This window comes from Trichosurus vulpecula, chromosome 5 (assembly GCF_011100635.1).
Source record: "Trichosurus vulpecula isolate mTriVul1 chromosome 5, mTriVul1.pri, whole genome shotgun sequence".
NCBI classification, from domain to species: Eukaryota; Metazoa; Chordata; class Mammalia; order Diprotodontia; family Phalangeridae; genus Trichosurus; species Trichosurus vulpecula.
In genome coordinates, this window is record NC_050577.1 from 18,135,298 (window position 1) to 18,149,898 (window position 14,601).

The 14,601-nt window shown below is 44.2% G+C and overlaps 1 protein-coding gene across 2 annotated transcripts in view; it reads right to left on the reverse strand.

The window, feature by feature from the left end:
- Window positions 1-14,601, reverse strand: part of SKAP2 (src kinase associated phosphoprotein 2) — a 180,831-nt gene that overhangs the window by 52,793 nt on the left and 113,437 nt on the right. For both annotated transcript variants that reach the window (XM_036761294.1, XM_036761295.1), the window contains exons 7-9: window positions 11,252-11,376; window positions 10,332-10,395; window positions 9,811-9,948 (exon numbers count right to left, since the gene is read on the reverse strand). In XM_036761294.1, the coding sequence (XP_036617189.1) occupies window positions 9,811-9,948; window positions 10,332-10,395; window positions 11,252-11,376 (327 nt within the window). The remainder of the gene's footprint in view (window positions 1-9,810; window positions 9,949-10,331; window positions 10,396-11,251; window positions 11,377-14,601) is intronic.

Below are 14,601 nucleotides of genomic sequence, written 5' to 3' on the forward strand. Positions count from 1 at the left end.
GAGGGACAGAGGAGCCCCGCCAAGGGGGCCACAGGCCTGACATATTAAACAAAAGGCACGCTGCCATCTTAGAATCCGAATGGGAAATGTGGCACCCCATTCGTCCTCTGCCCTGCAGACCACGCCGAAAACATGGTCACTTAGGGGTGCCCCACTTTCAGAGAGACATTGACAAACTGGAACAGAGCTAGAAGAAGGCAACCAGGATGATGAAGTGATAGGAGATTTTACCATGTGAGCTATGGTTAATGTACCTGGGGATGTTGAGATTGCAAAAGGGAAGATTTAGTAGGGAAACAATGGATGTTTTCCAGTACCAGAAAATCTGCCATGTGAAAAAGAGATTAGTCTTATTCCCTCGGGCATGACAGGCCCAAACAGAAATCAATCACAGGATGGTGGGGGTGGGGGGTAGACTTTGGCTAAATTTAAGAAACAACTTCCTCACAATTAGAGTCATCTGAAGACAGAATGGGCTCCGGAGCCCTAAGTGTCCCCCATCACTGAAGACAAAGCCCTGGCTGCTGTGTGAGCATCTATCAGGAACCCTGCAGAGCAGAGTTAGGGCACGTGACTGAGTGAACTCTAAGACTCCTTCTCACTCTTAGATTCAAGCTTTCTTAATTCTTATTTTGAAAATACTAACTGGAGAGTAAAATTGAGGCTGTCACAATGTGACTCATTACAGGTTACTGGAGCCGAACAATGTAGAGCAGATAAAAGAACAGACATCAACACCGAACCTTATCATTTCTGGAGGGAGTTTAAGGATGTAAATCAGTGAGCACACCAAAATGGAGAGACCAAGAGAAACCCCTCAGCCAGCAAACCTATAGTCTCTTTCCTAAACAGAGAGATGGGAGAGCCAAGAGTAACACAAAACTGAATACAGACTTTTTCGTAAAAATCCTACAGGGTGATAGGTGGCACAGTGGATGGAGCACTAGACTTCGAGTCAGGAGGACCTGAGTTCAAATACTGCCTTAGACACTTACTAGGTTAAGTGAGTAAGTCACTTAACCCCTGCCTGCCTTGGTTTCCCCAGCTATAAAGTGGGGATAATAATAGGATTTATCTTCTGGGGTTCCTGGGGGATCAAATGAGATAAGCAACATTCTTTTTGTAAAATCTATTTAATATTTTTAGTTTTTAGCATTTTCACAAGAGTTTGAATTACAAATTTTCTCTCCATTTCTACCCTCTCCCCCACTCCAAGATGGCATATATTCTGATTGCTCCTTTCCCTAGTCAACCCTCCCTTCTGTCACCCCACTCCCCTCTATCCCCTTTTCCCTCACTTTCTTGTAGGGCAAGATAGATTTTTATGCCCCATTGCCTGTATATCTTATTTCCTAGTTGCATGCAAAAACTTTTTTTTGAACATCTGCTTTTAAAACTTTTTCCAAATTCTCTCCCCTCTTCCCTCCCCACCCACCCTCCCTAAGGATAAGCAACATTCTAATGCACATTGCAAACTTTTGAGCACCCTATAAATGGCATTATTATCTCATGGAGCAGGATGGAGATGTTTATAAGCAGGATTGCATGATTAAGAAAAAAAAGGAGAAGCCATGAAGGGAGGACAAGAGTGAAGAGAGAAACCCATCCAAGCAAAATCCTTCTGACCCTTCCTAAGGTGGAGCCTAAGAAGATGACAAGCAGAAGAGGACGAGAAAGACATGAACCTTCTGTGATAAACTCTCTCTCCATCCGTGAAAGAGGAGCCGCCACACCTGGACTCCCATACCACAGAGATGCTCTGAGAGCAGCAGACAGGGCACCAATGAGAGGGAAGGGAAGAAGTGGGCAGGCAACATGCAGCTCACCTGGAGGCCCCGGGCCTCTCTGAGCCTCCTCTGCCAAGTGCAGATGCCTCCATCCCCAGCACAGGTTCTCACCCTGGACGTGTCCCGCCCCCCGCAGACCAGGCCTCAGATTGGCCGATGCTTCCCAGGAAGTCCAAGCCAGCCATGTCTTCACTCCCACTTGTCCAGGATTTCTCTCCCATGCCCCCTGTGTGGACACCTCCAGCAAAATGTAAGCTCCTTGAGGGGCTGTCTTTCTGTTTGTGTATCTCCAGCCCTTAGCACAGTGCCTGTACACAGCAAGCACTTAATAAATGCTTGCTGCCTTGACAGAGAAGGTTTGACATGGATGGTGACAGTCCTGAGGCATTAAAGGATCTATTCTCGAGGTATCTGAAAGAGGCGGAGATACCAAAGGTAGGGAAGGTACTTTAATGTCACCAAAAAAGTCACCAGAAGAACTACAAACTGACCAGAACTGACCAGAACCAGTCAGTGCACTGACTTCCCATTCTCCAAGACCCCAGGGGCGTGCCTGATGAGAGCATGAGAAGCACTATTTTACCCCTGGGATGGAAATAGCACTGGAAAGAATATGCAATCCCACTGTGCTTCCTGGTCCTGCTGACCAGAATGATCCTGTGACCAGGATGACCCTGCCGACCATACTGACCCTGCTGCCTATACTGACCCTGCTGACCAGAATGACCCTGCTGCCCATACTGACCCTGCCACCAATACTGACCCTTCCAACCATACTGACCCTGCTGTCCATAATGACCCTGCTGACCATACTGACCCTGCCAACCATACTGACCCTGCTGTCCATAATGACCCTGCTGACCAGGATGACCCTGCCAACCATACTGACCTGTCTGACCAGGATGACCCTGCAGACCATACTGACCCTGCTGTCCATAATGACCCTGCCGACCATACTGACCCTGCTGCCTATACTGACCCTTCTGACCAGAATGACCCTGCCGACCAGAATGACCTTGCTGACCAGGATGACCCTGCAGACCATACTGACCCTTCTGACCAGAATGACCCTGCTGTCCATAATGACCCTGCTGACCAGGATGACCCTTCCAACCATACTGACCCTGCCAACCAGAATGACCCTGATGCCCATACTGACCCTGCTGCCCATACTGACCCTTCCAACCATACTGACCCTGCCAACCAGAATGACCCTGCTGCCTATACTGACCCTTCTGACCAGGATGACCCTGTTGTCCATACTGACCCTGCAGACCATACTGACCCTGCTGTCCATAATGACCCTGCTGACCAGAATGACCCTTCCAACCATACTGACCCTGCTGACCATACTGACCCTGCTGCCCATACTGACCCTTCCAACCACACTGACCCTGCTGTCCATACTGACCCTGCCAACCATACTGACCCTGCTGCCCATAGTGACCCTTCCAACCAGAATGACTCTACTGCCCATACTGACCCCGCTGACCAGGATGACCTTTTCGGGGGGGCGAAGCCCACCTGGAGAGCTCTAAATCTCAGTTCACTTTCTCTTGATAGCCCAGAATCATTTTAGGGGAACTTTGAAAAAAGGGCAAGTCTGGGTCTTATTTAGAATTCTTATTAGTCAAATAAAAAAAGCAAAAGAAACCATTTTTCATCTAGAGGGTATATTAAAATTAAAGGCCAACCAGCCACCACTCCTTGTGCAAGGCAGCTTGGGGGTGTCATTGTGCACAAAGCCCTCAACCTAGAGACAGGAAGACCTGAGTTCAAAGTGCAGCCTCAGACTCTAACTAGCTGTGCTACCTTGGGCAAGTCACTTACCCTCAGATCTCTCATCCATGAAAAGGAGATAATAGTAGCAGTACCCGCCTCCCAGGAGTGTTGTGAGGGCCGAATGAGATGCTAATAGTAAAGCATTGAGCGTAGTGCCTGGCACATAACTAAGTGCTATAGAAACGGTTGCTTTCATTATCATTATTAATATATGTCTGCTGAATTGGACTGAAGACTAAGACAAAACAGACTGCAGAGGATAAATAAAATAAGGTGACTCCAAATTTTGGCAGACCAGCATATTTCAAAGAGGAGAATAGCCTACAAATAATCAGACGTGAAGCCCCCCAAAATAGTGACATGAAAAGAGAAGGATGACGCCCAGGGTCTGACTTGAGTCTACACTGTCAGATAAAAGGGAGAGACATACCCAGAATCCAACAGTGGTCAGGTCAGATACCTGGCGACTGGAATACATTCTGAATAAAAAGCCAATCAAAATGGCTTTCACCTATTTTTATTAAAATTAGAGAAGGGCTAAGTCTTGATTATGCATGGGAGGGACTTATTTACAAAGTACACTGGAGGCTGTAAACACCTAGTGGAGAAGTCTAAATGGGAGTGAAAGAGAAGGAATGCTTAGTCTTCATCCATCACCCACAAAAACCCCTCCACCCTGGAGCCTATTTTATGAAGGGAAAAAACCCTCCAAAGGAAACTGTGGAAACCTCATCACTGGAACCATTAAAAACCAGATGGTCCGGGGTAGCAGGAAATACTCACAAGAGACCAATCCTTTAGAAGGTGGAGGCCCTGACAGGAGGGCCAAGCTGGCTTTCTGCATCTCTCCTCTGAAAGGATTAGGGTTTCCTTGCATTTCTAAATCCTTCCATTCAAAAGACAAAGCAGTGGGCCAATGTGTAGTAAGTATGTGCTTGCTTACTTGGCCCTTTGAGGGATCTGCTCTCAGGGAGCTGACAGTCTAGGGACGAACCCAGGTTGCATCACCTTAAAATGAAACTAACCATGGCAGCTTGCATCAAACGAGAAGCAGGACAAAAATACTCCAAGAGGAAGTGATTCCTTTGGGCCAGGGGAGCCACGGAGAATCCATGGAGGGACTCTGGGCTGGCACCTGGATCCTGCAGGGCATCTTGCCTATAGATGAGGAGAGTTTCAGATTAGGGAAAGAAAGAGCCTTCTAGATGGCAGGAACGGCCTGAGCCACACAGAGACAGCAGCAGCATTGTACCCAAGGCACATGGGTTCACCAGTGTCTCAGGGCAGAGGCTCACACAGCCAGTGGGGGAGAGGATGCTGGGTCTGCTCCACAAGGCATGTGCAGGACACCTCAACTGGAGCATCTGGGGGAACTCCTCCCTCGGCCTCTTCTCACCGAGCATCTGACCTTCACGTTCTGGCCCTTGCTCACCTCAATCACTGGCCTTCTCCTCTGGGTCCTTGCCAGCATCCATCCCAGTCTGGAGATAAATCTGGTAAGAGCAGGAGGTGTGCCCTTCTGATTGGCAAGCCCCAAGCTCAGAGCACTCATTGTGTTACGGGGGAGCTCCTGCCATGCTCCCTCCATTCTGGCCATCTTTCCTTCCCAGTGCTGGGACTCAGTGGGGCCTTCATTCCTCCATGGTTGTCCTTCCCCACTAGGATTTAAGATCTTCAAGCACAGGGACCAGCTTGCTTGTTTGCATTCGTATCTCCAGAATGAAGATGATGCCCATACAGAGAGCAGTTAATAGAGGCTTTTTCTACAATTCCAATCCTCCTACAATTCCACCTGGCTCCACAGCCTGACAACTACTTTATATGTATAATTCTAGTTTTAACAGAAAAGTCAGTAACAGCCTAAGTAAAATGGCAGACACTGGCCCAGACTTTGGGGCGGAGACACTTCTAACCCAAATGATTGGGTGGTTCAGAGAGCCAGAGGATCAAGCAGGACATCTCTAGGGGACCAAAAGCAAGATGGGCTCTCTGTGACCTCACTGTTCTCCAGATCTCATAGAGATGTGTGCGTGTGTGCATGAGTGTGCTCACAAGAGTTCTGTGGATGAAGACAACGTATCTGCCACAGCCACAGAGTTCTCTTCTGCTCATACAGGGCCACCCTCCAGGTTGGTCTATATTTTAAAGTTATAGGGCTCATCTGTGGACCAGAAAGCTCAAAGTGGAGAATGCCCATTGCCTCCAGCACAAACTCCTTGGCCAGTAGAATTAGATTCACCTCATCCATATTCTCTATGACAGCACTAACAAGGGGTCAAATTAATTGTGTCTTTAAAAACATACTTCTCTTTAGTAAATATTAAATGTTTAGGCCAGCACACGTGTGTGTCCATGCATAAACCTCTCTGTGCACACATGTGCTCTGTCCTCTCTGGCAGAGCTTCTTCATGATATTCTAGGTCAGAAGCCACCTTGTAATCCGGATCACTGGGAAACAGGCAGGGAAACAGTGGGCAGTAAACCTGAACTTTATGTCCAGCCAGAAACACGCATCTCATATTATATCACAAGGCAACTTCATAATTCAGCTGGCAGCCGCCCCAGTGTAAAGACTGGAAATGTGCACTGACTGCGAAGGGTGAGAATGTTGAAATGCTCACCTGTCAGGCCACATGGAAGCCCACGGGCATTTTTTAAACTGCATTCCACAGAAGGGCACCCTCGGATAAATTCTCCAGCAAAGCCAGGGTCTCATTAGCACCCGGTCATGATCTGGAATTGAGCCAACTCCAACCACTCAGGTGCCTTTGGAGATTTTCACATTAACCTGGTGACATGTGCGACTCTTCATCAAAAAGCCCAGAGCTCATTTTTAAGACCTGTAACAGCTTCTTGATTAGTTTTTCATCTGTGCACACTTATTTGCTAAAGATACCTGCAAATGCAAATGCTCAGAAACCTTTGTTTATGTCCGACATGTACTTCACTGGGAAAATCTTGGCAGATGCCTACTCCTTTAAATTCATTTTAGATCCAGATGTTTCCACCAAATAAGTTTGAAATTTGAACAACCAGAGGATAAGCTGCCCCTTTTTGGCTCAAGATGGGGTAGTCTGTCATGACAATAAAATGAATTCACCCTTTTACACAAGAGGCTAATGGCACTGGGGATTTGTCTTCCTCTTTTTTCATGTTGCCCTCTCTTCTCCATCCCCCTCACCAGAAGACATTTCAGATTCAATTCCCCTGAAAGCTACAGATTTAAAAGGCTAATGGGTTGTTGTAATTTCTGTTACTGAGCTAAACCCAGTCAGTCTCTGTCTGGAGAATCCATTTTTCGGCACAACTTCCTGCCATTAAAAAAAAATTGGCAAGAAGGCGAGAAAGAAGGAGTCAAGCTGAGCCTGATTCTGCAGCAATTTTCCAGGCATAAAATTCCCTCTTTGAGGCTCCAACCTGCACCAAAATATTCCTCTGTTGTCCTTTCATGATATGGAGTAAGCTTTGAATTCTGAATTCAAGGCCCAAGCCAAGATTCTTCCAAAGACCTTCTTAATTGTGCACATTTTGGTTAAAGTACAAGGTCAGCCATGAACACCAAAACTTAAAAAATAAACATTTATTTGTTACAGCCATGTTGCAATTTCTGAGGAAACTTGATGTGCCAATTGCCCCATCCTAATTAAGCAAGAAGACTAACAGAAGCAGGTCTGCTGAGCTATCAAAATGCCTCTAAGGCCTTGGGGCATCTGAGAAAAAGCCAAATCCTTCAGCGACCTTCAGCCTCCCAGCTATTCTGCGGATTTATTTCATTCTCCCCCTCAAGTGAAAAGAAATCTTAGAAATTTACTCTTATTCTTTTATGATGTTAGTTAATAATTCATGAACAAAAAATTAAAGAGTAAGACGTAGCTACTGTAATAAAGCTATTCTGACTAAAAAACAATTTCAGTGAAACTCTCAGCATTCCCACAGAATTAGAACATCTTTCACCAGGCCACTTCTTCTCTTTTACTTTATGATTTGGATCATAAGAACTTGACTGGCACATCCATGGTGGAAGGCTCCCTTCATCCTTGTCAATCCACCTAATCCAAATCCAAGTTTATTAAAAAGCATAACGAGGAGCCTCACTCACAGTGATTCACACAGTGTGCAAACTCATCACAAGTTACAAATTCTCCCTGGGAATGAATGGCAGTCATGGCGAATCCTGAGCACGGAATCCTGTCAGATTGTAGGAAGGCTCGGCTTGGGAGAGAGGAAGCAACATTTGTGAAACATGGGTGACGAACACACAGCTAGCTGTCTTCATGTGAAACACTGAGAACTGAAATGTTTGTATGGCAAAGAAACACTAAGGGGTGAGCCTGATTCTCGGGCTGAAAAGGAAATGGCTTCTTCTTTAACAATGAATGAACTTTCTGGTTTGGGTCATTTAACCAAAACAGAAAAGGTAGCCCTTTGGTGCCAAGGAGGAACTTGGGTGACATCACTAAGAAGCACCTTGATCGCTGCTCACTCAAATGGTACCCACTCACTAAGCTGAGCAGAAGCCAGCGATCCTAGGGAAGCAAACAGGACCAGACATCCCGCAGCCCCCTATGATGGCCTCCTTCCCAGCAGTATTAACCACTGGAGGCTCTGGCTGGCCCACTCAGCCTGTGAAGTGACCAGCCTCCCAGCAAGGACCAAAATGGGGAGATGTAGGGAGGAACCAATCACTTCAGTGGGTGATAAGGCCAGGGTGGCAGGAAGGGGCAAAAAAGAAGCTGTTTTCAAGGCTTTGGGCTAACTTCCCATGAACTCTTCCCTGGGATGGATTCCCTGAGGCCTTTGCTCTGAGAATGGTCTTAGGAAGCTTTGCCTTCCACGTCAGACCAGTCTTTGAAACAGTCAAGCTGCCACTCAGGAGAACCAAGGTCACCAGCTCTAATGGCCACCTTAGGTGACCATCAGGACACACAACTTACAAACACGTCACATAAGGAATAGAAACTGAGTTTTAAAAATTCAGGAACAGAAGGTAGCTCTAGTCAAAAGGGTCAAGGCCATTTATTTTTAATACACATAATGAAAAATATTTTGCCTGGCAGTCTAATAATATAGTTGCTTTCTCCTGTTGGGAGTGAGGTATTCCAACAACTCAAAGAGAAACATTTATTTGCTGTTATGAAGCTAGATACAATGCAGTGTTTGTGGTGGCAAATGTCACATTTAAGAATGTAGTAGCCTCTCACTGTACATGCTAATGTTCACTCACACAAGCTCTTTCAAACATTTTTTTAGCACTGAAAAACTGGATTACTAACGAGGTCATGTGAGTGAAAACAGATTACCCATGACCGCCCAGCCAGAATGGCTGCTTTGGACCACTGATACTGTAATCAAATGTCACTTGCTTTGGCTATTCCAGAAAAGGCTGGGAAGTTCAGAGAGCACCATAAAATAAAATGACATATGCAAGCTTCTTTCTCACTTAAACCTAAGTTCTAATTACTAATATTCCTTGTAAATAGCAGGAGGCTAGAATACAAACCACTAGGCTAAAACTGCAAGAAATGCTTTGAATGCTAACATATTCTGCCTCAATACTGCCTTCCCATCCACTGCCCGTTTCAGGTAGCTTCCCAAAGTCCTCTAACTGGACATCATCCTCAGGGCCTCTGCCTCTGCATTAACCTGACCCACATGCTTGTGCAGCAGGTTGCCAGCATGTCAGACTACATTAGGTGTACCCAGTACTACAAGTTGCGAGCCTTGCGCCCCATCTAAAACAAATAATGACATAATCGGGCTATCGTCCTGAAACCTCCAAGGGCTCTGACAACACCACCGTAGAAGACCATCTATTAGGCAGCAGCTTGCAACATATGGAGTGCGGGCAGAACTTCTGGCTGACGCAAATTCCGCAAAGAATAAAGGAAAAACGATGGATGAATTGGTAAAAAAAAAAAACAAAACAAAACAAAACTGTAAGGCAAGTCAATTTTTAATTAAAAAAATCACCCAGCATAAAGAGTGTGATGCTAATGAAGCCAAAGTCTCAGGAGACTGTCTGTCTCTCTGCTGGGTTTCACTGCCCCCATCCCTGGTCCTGAAGCACATCATACCATGGGCCTGGCACTGGCTTGGGACAGTTGCTCGGAAAGTTTTTTCCCTTCATAATACAGAATTTACCAGGCTGTCCTGAAGCTATCAGGTAAATGATGCAGGGTGAGCAAAAAAGGAAATTATCTGAGGTGCAGATGAACCTCAAAAACCATGATATGAGAGATACCTGGCAGTACTTCGTAAATTTCATCGTCGCTTGCCTGGCCATTTGCTGGGGGGCTCATGACCGGGGGTGCGGGATCAACATCATCATATAATTCTCCTCTTTCATCGTCATCCTCAGGAATGACATCAGATTCCAGGTCTGTGGAATATAATTTCACAAAGTGTGTTTTTGAAGCATGCACAAAAAAAAAAAACAACAAAACAGATTAAAAAAATTACTTTCCCCTAAATAGACCCAGTCCTGAAACTCATTTACAAAGTCTCACAGCTCTGTTAGCTGAAGCACAGATGAAATAATCCACTTTCAGAATTGCAAACAAGTGACACCCGGGTTAAAGAGTATGGAAAATGAGCATATTCAAATCAACTGCAAAGGGCTCTGTTAATGTCATTCTTCACTCCTTCTCACAGAGATCTCTGCGTGTTAATATAAGCGTTTACACACGGAAACTGAAAGTCACTCTGTGTCGGTTAAGCCTTAAGGAATGTCTTCAAATGACTCGCTTAATTGATCATTCTTACCTTGTAACACAAATTTCAGCTGGTGGACCCATTCCTCGGCGTCTCGGGGAGTGGCCGCCGTGAACTAAGAGAGAAAACAACAGTCAAGTCACCTCTGGAATGGAAGTGATGGCTAATTCTCGCCCTTTCTTTGCGGGACCATTAGTAATTCTTTTCATGTCTAGTGGTACTCTCCTTGCAAGGATGCTCCTTATAATGTACAGTTAATTTTGACAAATTTACGTAATTGAAGCAGTGGATGATGGATTTGAAACTCTGATCAGCAGCTGGCAGCTGTGCAGAAAAAACCTGCTTCTCTTCATCAATGTCAAAGCCAGGAGTGATGAGCAAAATTTGCCCTTGACAATTAGAAGACACCCATGAATTTCTTTAGACTGCTGGGTACAGTTTTCTTAAAAATGGTCTTGTCAGATACCAACACACTAGCTGACAACTTAATTAACTGGCTTTCAACTGCAATCTCAGATATTTAAAACTTATTAAACTTACATTCCATATTGATGTCTAACTGATAGATCTGGGGACTGCAGAGCTGATAGGTTCTTTTACCTTGGATTTTCCTCCCACGCCCTTAAATAATACAACCTATATTAACACACAGATTTTTGATAACTGCATTCTTCCTACTATAGAATTCTTCTAAAAAAAATCACACAAGTCCATTAAAATAGAGTAGAAAAATGTTAACACTGACATGATAGATAATATATTAGCTTGTCCTTACTCAAAAAAGATACTATTCGAACTGATTCTGAATTTTTAAAATAAATTTCTTACTTTATGAATGTTCTGTGTAAGCAAACCAGTGCTTTTTTTCACCACCATGTCAGAGAGTTGTTTTACCAAAATGTTAATATCTCTATAAATGAAATCAGCACATTTTTATCGACCTAATTTCAAGACGACATAAAAAATCCAACCTGATAGATGCGTTTATCAGGAGCTGAGATTTCAAAACAGCAATCTTTCTTTGCGTCCTTTCTAAGGGTATTATTCATTCTGACGTTGTATCCATCTATAGCAAATTCACCTTTCTGTTGTTTGTCTGCGGAAGATAAAACCAAAGTTACAACTTCATTTACAGTACTGCCTAGCAATGCCCAGCAGGCTCACCTTGATTCAGATTTTCTTTTCCAGTTCACATACACACAATTTTATTTTTTCCATTTGTGCCCTTGTTAAAGTACAGTGATAATACATTGGGTGGGGTGGAGGAGAACCAGTTTCATTTCTTAATTGGGAAAGTATTTGGGGTGGGAGTTTTTTGTTTGTTTTTCAAAGATACTTTAGGGAGTCCCTCGAGAGAGGTCTGCAGATGGTGGTCTTACTTGGTCAGAATTGTGTGATTTGACACTTGTATCTGGGGAAAGCTGAGAACTGGAACTTGGAACTTGCTAGACAAGCTCACTATAAATCAGTGTCTCTTTCAGGTTCAGTGAGGCCAGTGGGAAAACCTGTCTAGTTGGAAACTTCCTGAGGTTTTTCATTCTTTCTCTCTCCCCTCGGAAAAACCCTTCTTAAACTACAATGTTCTGAACTGCCTCCTCTCTCCACCTCTTAAAGTCGAAGATCATTTTGGCCCCAAAGCTTTAATTCACTCACTAAATGATCAGTTTTTACAAATGTAGTCAGAGGGAGAATTTTGTATTGAAAATACCAGCTGAGGAGACTCTAAGTGAGAATCCCTGGGTTTTAACTCTGGTGGAGCTAAAGCTGCCCTTTATTCTTTAAAGATACATTCACTTGGGAGGAAATTCTAAAACAACACTCTATTTTTACATTAGCAAAATAATGTTACAGTAAATGAATGCAAAATAATGAGAAATCTTTCCTTCGGTCTCCAAGGGGACATTGGGTAGTTCCTGATGTCCATTGCTAAGCAATAAGAAGGAGGAGGGGAAGTCAGCCAGCCCTCTGGACTTCTCAAGTCCCCCAAGCGCTTCTAATAAATTCAATGTTTAAGTGTAAGCAAACCACAAGCTCTCAGTAACTCAGTTTATCCACCTTCCAAACTATAAGCAAGGCCTGTGACACCAGCTTGATGATAAATGTGTAAGGAGAGTATTCGTAGAACACTAAGATAACAAACACACACAACTCTGTCGGCAATTTTGATAGTGAAATACGGCTATCAAAACACTTTGTGTTGGAAATATGCAATTGTTAAAAAGGGAATTTTTTTCAGTGACGTCATTTAGTAGTCTGCTCCACAGAACTCATTTAATATATCCCACTTGAGTAACCGCGTTTCCATTTGGCCCCTCAGAGACATCAAGGGGATAGAAGGGGTTAGGAAGAGATGGCAATGTGAGAAGATGGCGCCTTATGTTTTCCTTCCATTTACCCCAGTGATGTGGCAGAAGGGGAGAAAGGAATGACATTCTGTAGTAATAAATTTGTCTAAAGATAAGCCCAGAAGAATCTGCTAACTACTTCCCATAACATCTTTATACTGGGGATAAACAGATACCATCCCAACCAAGCCACAGTAAATCTATTTTGATTCTTTGGGGTGAAAAGAAGGCATTTGATGTTAATATGAGTTCTGGATAAATGAGATTTACCATACTTTGAATATGAAAACTTTTAAAAATTAACTATCTTTATGGGCACTCTTCCAAAATGCAATTTGTGCTTAACTCTCTTTTATCAGTCAGCGTAAAGTAAAAATAATTTGGCTGTCCTGGAAAAGCTCCATGATTCTGTCCAAAGATGAGCTCTCTTCACCTTGTGTTGAAGACACCGTCATCCTTTGGTTCAGTACCCTGGATCCATAACATCAGGGTCATTCTTGACTTTTTTCTCCCCTCCCTCCACAACATCTATTTTGCTACATACTCTCCCAAAATAACTTGTGACCACTCATACTAGTAACCAATCTACCTTAACAACCAATTATTGGGCTCCTGCTCCATTCGAAAGCACTAGAATTTGTGGAATTCTCCAGGTACCACATATATATATTCTATTCCTATTCCCCAATCTCTGAAAATTGGAAATAGCTATCAGAATGAAAAAAAGAAATAAAAATTAGAATTAAAAAAGAGACAAAATTTTTTTACAACATACGAGAGAGAGAGAGAGAGAGAGAGAGAGAGAGAGAGAGAGAGAAGAGAGGACAGGAGAGAGGAGAGAGGGAGAGAAGAGAGGACAGGAGAGAGGAGAGAGGGAGAGGAGACAGGGAGAGGGTTTGAGTGAAGCAGAGTAGGAGGGCAGCCTTAGTCAGAAGGATCTAAACTCAAGTCCCAACTCCAACACTGAGCAAATTGCGTAACTTCTTAGGTAACCCTTGGACTATATGTCACATGGAGTTCTCACACTGATGCTTTCACAGGCTGAGGCTAAACAACAGTAATGAAAACTGCTTCAGAGAGAGGGAGTGGGGGGCAAGGGAGAGAACATGCGGCATGGCACCCACTACCTAGATCAAAGCCCTCCCTTCTCAGCGGTACCAAGTGCACTATGTGCCTGCCTCCATTGTGGAAATGAAATCAGAAAATCTATGCAGAAATGCTTTGCACACAATAAAGCCCAACACAAGTGCCAGGCACTGGTACTGATATTATAACCTACTGCCAGCCAGAATGATTCTTTCTTTCTACTATCAACTTCAAGTGAACATGACATTATCACCAACGCCATGGTGCACCCACACAGCTGTTTGATGGTAGAACTTCATTATAACATGCATGGTGCTAGACATCCTTTTCCCTGTCTTCTGCAATAAATCTGTAAGTGAAAAAAAGGGCTTGGAACCCAGTAGGGAAACTCAGGAGGTATCACCTCCAGGGCATCCCACACCTTTTTCTCCCTTACAGGAAGAAAAACAGCCTCCCATCTATCTATCTCCTGTATTTCCTCCCTTCTGTTTCCTTTGAGCATCAACAAGCACCACATTTATTCCTTTCTTTTTGACTTTTCTTCTCTCTGCTTGGCTCCTCTTTCCCCCTTTCCCTTCCTCTGGCCTCTTTCCTTCCTTTGTTTTTTCCCTTTTCAGGTGTAAGGCTCACATGGATTGAATCAAGCTGTTACCCTGAATTTCACCCATGTGGGGTGTGAGGGGATGGGATGGGATGGGAGGGGGGTCAAAAGAAAGAGTTTGGGGCAGTCCAGCCATGTTTTTTAAGGGTAGTTCCAGAATCCCAAAGAAGGCTTTGTACACACACCGGCTCTGTCCCCCAACTCTGGCCTTCCACAACTAATCCTCAGAAGTTTCTTCTTGTCTTTTTTTCTTGACTTCTTTTCCCCCATTAAGACTTTCAGTTTCTGT